Source organism: Hyposmocoma kahamanoa, unplaced genomic scaffold (genome assembly GCF_003589595.1).
Source record: "Hyposmocoma kahamanoa isolate Upper Pololo Valley unplaced genomic scaffold, ASM358959v1 67, whole genome shotgun sequence".
Classification (NCBI taxonomy): Eukaryota; Metazoa; Arthropoda; class Insecta; order Lepidoptera; family Cosmopterigidae; genus Hyposmocoma; species Hyposmocoma kahamanoa.
Window position 1 is genome coordinate 99,253 of NW_020653855.1, and position 10,879 is coordinate 110,131.

At 37.1% G+C, this 10,879-nt stretch overlaps 1 protein-coding gene across 2 annotated transcripts in view; it reads right to left on the reverse strand.

Moving 5' to 3' along the window:
• Positions 1 to 857: 857 nt before the first annotated feature.
• The window catches only part of LOC113232232 (homeobox protein PKNOX2-like), a 69,288-nt gene continuing 59,266 nt past the window's right edge, over positions 858 to 10,879 (reverse strand). Inside the window, exons 6-11 of one of the 2 annotated variants that reach the window (XM_026466892.1) lie at positions 10,156 to 10,267; positions 7,807 to 7,881; positions 5,538 to 5,683; positions 4,777 to 4,912; positions 1,949 to 2,029; positions 858 to 1,164 (exon numbers count right to left, since the gene is read on the reverse strand). In XM_026466892.1, coding sequence (XP_026322677.1) covers positions 1,046 to 1,164; positions 1,949 to 2,029; positions 4,777 to 4,912; positions 5,538 to 5,683; positions 7,807 to 7,881; positions 10,156 to 10,267 — 669 coding nt within the window. In that variant the 3' untranslated portion in view covers positions 858 to 1,045. The remainder of the gene's footprint in view (positions 1,165 to 1,948; positions 2,030 to 4,776; positions 4,913 to 5,537; positions 5,684 to 7,806; positions 7,882 to 10,155; positions 10,268 to 10,879) is intronic. The other variant, XM_026466893.1, reaches the window with a different exon arrangement.

Genomic DNA, 10,879 nt, shown 5'->3' on the forward strand with positions numbered 1-10,879 from the left:
GTATTTTTTTTTCCTTAAAATAAATGGCGTGCATTAAAATATGTCCTGCTTTTAATTTTTTTTCTGTTGTAGTGTGGCGTGTATAGATTGTCATGGTATTACAAAATTTAAAAAATACATACCTATTAACATAATAATTTAAACATTTTCATTAAGAAAAATGTATACAGTGCAACTACCATCAATTTACAATGACAGTTGCAGCTAGCAACCGTGTAAAATATTTTGACAATTTCATATTTGTAAATTGTACAGCGCCCATTACTGTGACAAGAAGTAACATTTTGTAAACAAATATTTTACACATTCGCCAGCGACAACTGGCACCGTAAACTTATGGTAGACGCACGGGTCGTAGACAATACTTTAAGCTTAATTCATTTTAATAACAACCTATAGCTACGAAAAGGAAGTCTTGATAAAGCACAGCATTTTTTATTTATAAACTATTATCAGATTTTATTTTTGTGTTTTATTACTCGGATTTTTTTTGTTTTAATGCTGTAGAAGTTTTAAAGCGTCTTCAAATTAGACGCTTATAGAATCGCAGCAGTAATTTTTTGTTCACTAATTGGGACTGCAAAAGTGGCGCGTGCGTAACACGACAGTGGCGCTGCAACTGCTCTTCTAAATATTGTATGAAGTTTAGTAGTGACACAGTGACGCAACTGCAACACTTCTATAAGCGTCTAATGTGAAGGCGCCCTTAAAAGCCTCACAGATCATTCAGTTGAGGACAATGCCCAATATTTTATTTTGTGACTTACAGAGCAAAATGCCCTAACAAGTATGGTTTTTGTTTTATTGCCTCATAATTATTAATACTTTTCTTTTTAATTATTATTACTTTTTGTGTAAATTGTATTGCATCATACCACCCTTTAGTTTTTAGTGTAGTTTAAAACAGGCAAAACGCTTTATGATTTAGGTATTTGTTCTATGTTTTTCTTTGCTCATTAGTTGTGTTTTTTTTTTGTTTTACAGCCCAAATTTTGCCTTCATGTTTTGATGTATTGCTTCCCAATATTGATCACATTGCCCAACTTTAATGCATGCTCTGTGGTATTGAAGGGTAATGATCATTGGACTCGCTGCTCGGCTGGTCTTGTTCATCTCCCGAACCCTCGCCTTCCTGTTCTTCATCTTCAGAGGATGATAATAGACCTGGAATGGTAGGATTGATATAATCAACAAGTATAAACAAACCGGTAAAATTCGGCAATTAATTTATTACAACACTGATATTTAAAAACAAATAGATTGAGGACGTAACTGTTTAGACGTTTCAAGCTAACTCAAAATTTCATTCTATTTTCGAGTTCGTACGAAAATAATACTAGAAATATTTCTATCATATTTGTATTACTAAAATTAATGCATTTTAAAAAATCCAATAAATTAATAGTTGTATAGTTACTGTTTCGTTGATTGCATTCAAAGTTACATACTTAACGTCTTCCGTAGCTGTCAATTTGGGCCTCTTACATTGTGATGACTATAATAAGTGCTACGTTCTCTTAAAATAACGGACATAAATAAAGTGTCAGCCTGTATACATTTTGAAACATTGTATGAGAAACTAGAGAGAGAGACTCGGCTGGGCAGCGTTCGGGAAATTACGCCATATCTTCTTGTCCAAAATACCACAGTGTCTCAAGACAAGTCTTCGTCCAGTGTTGCCAATAATGACTTACGGCACTGAAACGTGATCGCTCACTATGGGCCTCATAAGGCTCAAGGTCACTCAAAGGGCAATGAAAAGGGCTATGCTCGGAAATTCGTTGCGAGATCGAATCAGTAATGAGGATATCCGCAAGGTAACCAGAGTAACTGACATAGCCAGGCAAGCGGCGCAGGAGAGATCGTTGTGGCTTTCTTTGAGGGAGGCTTATATTCAGTAGTGTTTTGGTTGAAATGATGATTATGAGAAACTAAAATTATATATTACCAGCTGTAAACTGTGGGTTGGACAACGCATCTGGCCAGTAACGCTTGCTTATGGAAGAACCATTTTTGCTCTTCTTACCACCTGAAAGTTATAAAGTAGATTTTAATATTAGAACTATTTTTATTTTCTTTTTTGTTCGTTTTCCGTAAAGGAAAAGGTCTGAAATCACACAGCCAAGTATTGTTGAATTTGTCTTGTTACTTGTATGTAAATCGGCATAAATACGCCAAGTCTTTAATGCAATAATTCCGTACCTGAGAAGCATTACACTGTAAGTGCTATTTTTGTAATTTTACAAGGGATGCAACTTTGTGTCGAAATGCAGCATGGACAACATTTAGAATGGCTTGAAATAAAACTAATTGAGTTTTAATAACATTTCGATTTCGTTACCCTAATTGTCGTACAAACTGCTTTTCGACACAAAATTGCTTCCCCCGTAAAATTACAAAAATGGCGCTTACAGTGCAATGCTTCTCAGGTACGGAATTATTCTATAGGGTTTATAGGTATTAAGCCTTTCTTTTTTTTCTTTTTTTTTATGATAATAAGCAATGGAACGAACAAGTCACGAGCCTGATGGTAAACGACACGCCTGTCCATAACAGTTGCAGTGTCACTCAGAGCTTTATATCGCAAAGATCTAAGGTGCACCGCCTCTGCACCCGTCACCCGGAGACGTAAATTGAAAAGAGTCCTATGTGCCTGTAGTTTCACCAGCACCCTTACCCTTCAAAACCGGAACGCAGTAATGTTCACATTACTGCTTGGCGGCAGAAATAGGTAAGGTGGTAGTACTTCCCTGGAAAAACTATTTCACAAGGAGCTCTATTGCTGCTAAAGCCTCGTCTTCGGTGCGTCATCGCATCAGAGTGAGGTCAAGTCAAAGTTGTGTATAAAATTGAGTCAAATATATTTTATCAATTGTGACAATTATGACGACGTTCACAAAGAAAACCACACGCAGCGCGTTAAAATTCATTACCTCGTTTTGATAGTTATTGATTTATAATATTATTTATAATTATATAATAGATGGCATTAATATTAATTTGTGAGATAATTGTAAGAAGTCCCTACCATGGTCTAATCATAATACATACTCAATAGATGGATGTCGGTGGATGGATGATGGTCGCGGATGCCATGGACACACATATAGACAACAAATTACACCCAAACTCACGAGAGAAATAAATATAGGTCATACAATTATTTCTCCCCGCCCGGGAATCGAACCTGGGCAGTCCGGAATGGTAACCGTTCGGCCACGGAGGCAGTTACTTTTGGAGATATGTGTATGTATGTATAGGGAAAAAATACTTTCCGCGTCAGCCACCAAGGGTCTTTGGTGCTGATGACTCTATACTTGTTATGTATAAGATACTCTTTGGTCACTACTAGCTAATTATCAAAAAGGGCAACACCTAATTTTGCAATGTTCGCTCTCCTGGCATGACAGGTTAGCCGACAGTGTGGAGTGTAGGTAAGTGGGGAAACCCGCGCCGGTGGACATTCTTTATTACGATAGCCTTGAAGTTCAATTAAAATCATATCAAACGCGACATATTTCCAGTTAAGTGCATGGAAGTTATTGTTCCACTGAGTAAAGTTTTCATTTCCAGAATTATGGGAGACGGTTTCTCCGTAAATGCCCCTCCGGAGAGTCCCCCGTCATATTCATCACTTTGCATTACTTATTCTTCATAGATGTTTCATAGACAGAACTGCCTCCGTGACCGTACGGTTGGTTACCATGCCGGACTGCCACGCAGAGGTCCCAGCTCGATTCCCGGACCGGGAGAAATATTTGTATGGCCTACATTTATTTCTCTCGTGATGTTGTGTGTAATTTGTGGTTGACTATGCGCGTGTCCATGGCACCCGCGACACAGGGATTCCCTAGTGCGGGGCTATGTTGAGTGTGTGTTATTATTTTGTTTTAAATAGACTATAAATATGTGATTAAATAATAATGCTTCTGATTTTCCTTTTTTTTAGCTATTGTAATGGAAGATTAGACGAGTTCCGTAGCCAAGTGGCTTGCACACCGTTTATCAAGGTGTCGCCATATCTGAGGTCCTGGCCGGGGCAATGTAGAAAATTTTTCTATGTTGTCTCGGGTTTAGGTGTTTGTGGTACCGTCGCTGTTTCTGATTTCCTTTACTGTACTTCCAAAAGTACTTATTTTGAGCAACGTATGTGACATTGTCTACAGTAGTAGCAGGAAAGTGCAGTCACACCGGCCTCCTACAAGATTGAATGAGTACATCTGACGCAATACGATCCAGAAGCCTAACCGTGTAACTTGAAAGCAAGCCTAAAGATCAGAGAAAAAATTTAAATCCACATACCCCAGAACAGAGAGAAACAGAGTTCTTACGTTTACGCAATATTTTTTCGAATCGCGCGTATTTAGATGCTGTAGTACTCCTTGTTGTGAAAATATGCTCAGGGAAGTTTTGCAACCTTACCCGTTTCTGCTGTAATGTGAGCATTACCAAGTTTCAGTTTTGTAGGGTCAGTACCCTAATGACTGTATTTTCAAAATGACCTGATCAGCATAAGACTACACCGCAAAACAATCACTTCTGCAGAAAGACTATAACTTACAATGACTTGGTAGCAAAGCGACTAGATATTGAACTGACCATATTGTTAAATGGACCACACGGTAAAACAACAAGGTCATATAATAACTAAAAGTACGGGTGCTAGTGAGATTACAAGTCCGAGTGACACTGTAACTGTTATGTCGTTCACCACCAGGCGCACATCTGTTTGTCTCATCACTTGATAAGGCGGAATGTTCAGCACAAATGGCTAACCTGGTTTATCGCTGCAGTCCAGCATCGGCTGTAGGATCCTGCGACGCGCGTTTATGAACCAGTTGTTAACTTGAAGGAGCGTCAGTCGAGTTTGCGCTGCGAGGGTTCGTTTCTCCTCTTCAGTTGGGTAGGGGTGCTGGAAAAATATTTCTTTATTAGTAGAGCTGTGAAAGAGTTCATCCTGGAATGTACTGCCACTACACTACAAGCATTAGCATATAATTTTAAAATGAAACAATATGCCTGTAACACATATTAATTGTAATCCCTTTAGAGTTAATACTACCTCAGTTTGAATTCAAGTTTTTCCCATACTAATATGGTTCATTTTGCATGGGTCGAGCGGCAGGGACACTGGCTTTATATCAGAATTTAGTTTTTTGCAAACAAAATTGAAGCCATTTGAAATACATATATTGTTTAGTATAGATGTTCTATTTAGTTCAGTTTATATAAAAGAAATCACTGATATAAAGTACTTATTAAATACAGCGGGTTTTCCTGTAAAATTTCGAGGTAAATTTGTTCTTTTTTCTATTGTAAAAATTTTTAGGCATCGTGTTTTCACACCGTACAGTATTATCATATTTTTTCCAAAGTGTTTGGATTAACCAAAGCCATTTGAGGTTGTATACATACTCTTAAGTAGTCATAATATTTAATTATAGTTAAACGTTCATCTCTAGTGCATTGTGCGTAGTTGTCGAAAATAAATCCGATTCCAAGTGGTGTGTTTTCTATGACTAATTAATGTAACATACCACAAGGTGCTGGAACAACCAGGCTCTCATGACCTGGGTGGCATGTCTGGGAAGAACCCCTCTCTTCCCTCCAGAGTCATCCCCACAGTCTTCCTCCGGAGGAGGTGAGCCGGACACTGAAGAGCACGAATTGTTGGAGTTTGTGCCTATGGACAAACACGGTATTCATTAGGCTGTATCGACAAAGATGAAGCCTATCCAGAATAAAAAAAAATTGATTGCAAGCTGATATAGTAGCTATAAAAAGAAAGCTCATTTCACATAGCATGGGGTACGGTCAGTGTTGCCAGACTTTTGTGAAGTTAATTCGCCAATTTATGTATGTTAAGTAGCCGATATTCGCCCAAGCCATAAAATCCCTAAAAATCAAGAAAGATAATTCTACAATTCTGCTTGCTGCCGGACATTGGGGAAATGGGGAAATAAGAGAGTTCATCACAAAATCCCCAAATAATTTATAAAATTTGTGATTCCCAGACATTTATTAAGTAGCCTAAAATCGCGCTTTCCTATTTCAAACAGCCTAAATATCACCAAGTCGCCGATTACTTTTATAGTCGCCGCTCGACCCGTTAAAGCAGCCTAAATGACGAAAAATCGCCTACTTGGCAACAGTGGGTACGGTGACGTTTGGAATTTGAAGTTTCTAGAGACGTGATGATGTAAAATCGAATGATCAAAAATCGATTTAAATATCCTATTGAAATAATTTGCAACTAAGAGAGAAAAGATTTAGAGAGGTTTACAAATAATGAACCAGCTCTCCGGTTGACTGGTAGAGAATGCCTAATTGCATTAAGTCCGCCATTCGTACTACTTTGTGCACACAAAGTAAAGTTTAAATAATTAAAAAAATAAATAAAATAAAAAGGACTAAATTATTACGTTACTAAAAAACTACACAACAAATAAATTATATTAACAACAACCACACAAAAAGGCAACAACAAAGCATAAAATCAACAGCAACAAAACGTAGTTTGAACATTTTATTTCAAAGATATCGCGCAAAACTCAAAACAAAAAAAAGGACTTATAAATGATGCATAATGCACTTATATTGACGCGAGATATACCTTTGCCGATTCGATTTATCGATTCTGTGGTGTAAGTCTCTATGGCTACATATTCCGTTTTACGCATCAACTAGTTGGGGTAATTTATTTTTTTCTTTAACATTGCTCATTATCTATTCTTAATATATTTTTTTTTACTTAAAATTATTATTGCAACAAATATTGGTTGTTTTTAGTATATTATGACTAATTTACAATTTCTTCTTGTAACCTGGTTGAGAGATTAGTTAAAAACAGTATAAATGCAACGCAAAAGTTTAAAATGTCATGGTACCCATCCTAAGTGAAATGGACTATAGGTGTGCTACAATATAAATATTATCTGGCCCTTAAACACCAGTTTTTTGCGAGAAGAAGCAAACTGCAGGTGGCTGTTGTTGCCTGCACTCTTAAGGTGGTAAGCGTCAATTTTGGTATAGTATGTGTTAGGAAGGCTATGAGCCACAGGTATAGCCAGAATTGTTTATCACAAACTTTACATTCAAATTAAAAAAATGGTAAGGGCAGTGCCTCTGAGGTTTTTGCGATTTTAAATCACATCTCCAATGGCAGAACTTTTAGAAGACTGAACCAGCGGGGTCATACTATCACAGTACCTTTAGAAACAGCAGAGTTCGTTCAGGGAAGTATTGCCACCTTACCTATTTCTGTCGCCAAGCATTAATGGTCACATTATTGCGTTCCGGTTTTGAAGGGTGAGGGTGCTGGTGAAATTACAGGCACATGGGACTTGTCAACGTATGTCTCAGCTCAGGGAGTCGTGCGCAGTGGCTGTGCTCCTCAGGTATTTCCGATATAAATCTTTGAATGGCACTGCAAGTGTTACGGACAAGCGTGTCGCTTACCAACAGGCGCACGACTTGTTCTTCCTGCCACATGGTATCATAAGAAACAAAAAAAATATGAAAGACTCTCTTAACTTAAGTGAAATATAGAAAAAAAAACGTTCTGAAAATGTAATTGGTTTTCAAGCTTAACTATTGCGACGAACATATATAGTACCCACGTAAACACGCGCATTTTTAGTAAAACAGTCCATAGATAGCTTTTAACTACACAGTTCAATATTGTGTCAAAAGATGGCGCCGTAAAAAATTTAAAAAGTTTTAATATTGGCAATCAATTCCAATTACTATGAGCGACATCTATTGAGCGATTAGAAATGTGATGCGATGAAAGGAATATTAAGTTACCAGTGAAGGACTCAGTAGGCAGTAGTCCAGACCCGATTTGACCGATTGGAGTTGAGCCTTGCACCACCAGTGAAGCTGTAATTTAAAAAAATGTCGACTGTGTCACTAAGGAACAAAATAGCATATTTACCTCGGTAATTGAATCCTGTGGGTAACGCTTTATAGTTCATTTTACCTAACATGATTCCGGTGACGTTTGAGCTTTGAAGTTTCTAGAGATGTAGTAATGAGAGATGTAATAATGTAAAATCGAATGAAAAAAATCGATTTCAATATCTTATCGAGATAATTTGTAACAAAGAAAGAAAAAACCAAAAAAACTACACAACAAATAAAAAAATCAACAACAACCAAACAAAAAGTCAACAATAAAGTATAAAATCAACTGCAACGAAACAAAATTTGAAGAATTACTCCAAAAACATCACGCAATGCTCAAAACAAAAGAAAACGACCCGCATACAAGATGTAAACACTCGTGTTGACGCGAAATACGCGAAAGCTGATTCAATTTATCGATTTTATGGTATTAATCTCTACGGATAATTGGAATACTTACGTATTAATAGTAAGTTTACCATCAAGCAATTTGGGTTATTTATTTTTATCCTTGACATTTAATTTTCTTTTTACTTAGGTAATATACTGTAATTTTTATTGCAAATTACATCTGCAACAATATTGTTTGTTTTTAGTACATTATGACAAATTTACTATTTCTTTTTGTAACCTGATTGAGAGATTAGATTAGAAATAGTATTCGCGGAATGTAAAAATATGAAGTGTCACAGGACTCATCCTATGTGAAATGAACTATAAATCTAAATCTATAGATGGAAATAATTATGCTCCACTCTGTGCACCACTCTACTTTTCACCCCCCAGGAAAACAAATGTAATGTTGATGTAAATTTGAGCACCGCAGACGCCAGGTTATTTATGCTGTGTTTATAAATAGTAGGTACAAGATTTAAGCTCGAAATCCAATGTCATTATTCCTTAAGGAATAAAAGGCGACACTCCATATCCACAGGGAAGGAAAATTTTCTGAGCAGGTAAAATATGTAGTAATTTTTATCATAAGATTTTTTAAAAATTGCATTATCAACGGTTTATGTATGGTATTTTAATAGTCCGGTTAAAAGGAAGTCAATTAAAATTCGAGTTCAAGTTTTGAACCGAAAGACACAATAAGAAGCTCTTAGAGCGGTTACACACAAGGGATTTTTAGTAACGACACAAACGCGTGTTTGTAGAACGTGCGATAGCATAACGATTTACATGTGACTGGATCAATGTCAACGCGCGGCTACATCGATGTCGGTTATGTTGAATCAATAAAAACGTGAATCGCGTTTGTATCATCGCAAGTAGATAGCGATTGTATCGCATTTAGACCTGTGTCGGTCGATCATTTTTGATAATCCGGTACAATCATGACCCATGCGTAGTGTGATCGGGTCAAATGATTCGATCATATGTTCGATATTTTAGCAGGTTACACGTCTCTCATGATAGTTCCATAAGGCGTTTAAAAGTGTCAAATTATACAATTAGCTTTTATTCTCTCCTGCTGATGGGTAATGTGTCTATAGTTAACTGCATCATTGATAAACCACGCTTAGGACACTCAAATTTCCTTCTAGGAAAAGTAACGGTGTTACAAAACAAAATTAAATAACAAAAAACTTATGAGCATTCAAAATTACTAATTTATTTACATTTATATTTTAATACTGGCTAGTGCACTCTTAAATAAACACAAAATACCGAAAAACAGAACAAAAAAACTTACAAAATTACACCACGGAGCAATTAGGATGAATGATTGATAGACTCATTGATCCATTAACCCCTTGACTCGTTGATCGATTGCTTGTCTTTTTGGTTCGATCGAAGAAAGGTTCTATCGAAAGGGTGGTCTATCGAACAAATGTTCGACCCAAACGAAGATTGAGAAGGCGAACCGTGTCGTGAGTGGGGACTTCACGTGAGAGTGAACGAGACAACAATAATATTGTGAATTGTGGAATAATCTCTAAAATTATAGTGATAGAGTCGAATATTGCGCGTATGACCCATGAAACTCTAAAATCCTCGGGTTATTTAGAAGCTAGTAACCGGGTTATCGGGTCACAGGTGCTGTTCGAATCATTTTGATTCGATCGAACACATCTAATCGCGATTGCATCGCAATTACATCTCTGCTTAAGTCGCGCGTGTGTAAAAAGGTAGACGATTAGGGACTGCATCGCGACCGAATCGCTGCAGACGCGCTGTTAAAAGTCACCGTGTGTAACCGCTCTTAATTTACCAACATTACCACATACATCATGTGGTGCCACTTACCAGGATCCCTCTGCGCGTGTGCGTGACCGGCGATAGGCGCGAAGGGTAGCTCGGGCAATGCGGGGAAGGTGGGCGGGTACGCCGGCGCCGGAAGCGCGGGCGCGGGGGGCGACTGCAAATCATTTAGTCGTACACAGTTCATTTTTGTTTCCAAACTATTTTGAATCATAAAACACTTTTATAGGGTGACCCATAAGATATCACGAATCACGCAATAATCAATCATTTGGTGAGTAAACGAGCTGCACCCACTTTGTATTGTGGTAACACTGCTTTGCCTTTGATAAGCTTGTTGCACCAGAACTCGAATGTTTGCAATTTCTCCCTTCAAATCAAAAAATCACTAGGGATGACACAGTTTTACAAATAATTAACTACTAGTCATTTTATGCGAATTTTAGGTGATTTGAAACTTGAATGTACTGTTGAATAATAATCATTATAAACATGGTTTCAATATTTAGTATTATCCATAATCTAGTTGAATTTCGTAGGAAAATATTTAAATTGTGGTAACTTGGTAAGAGAGATGAAAACCCTAAAAAACATATGTTTTGTTTGTTGACATTTATTCTACATCGAATTTGTATGTCGTCCCGTGCGAATGATATATTTGTTAATCTTTTTCTACTCGAGGACCCCGCTCAAAATTTCAAAGAGCACACGTACTTTTTCCGAACAGACGAAGAAGAAGAAAGGCTTGTGGGTACTGGTTGAATAATTT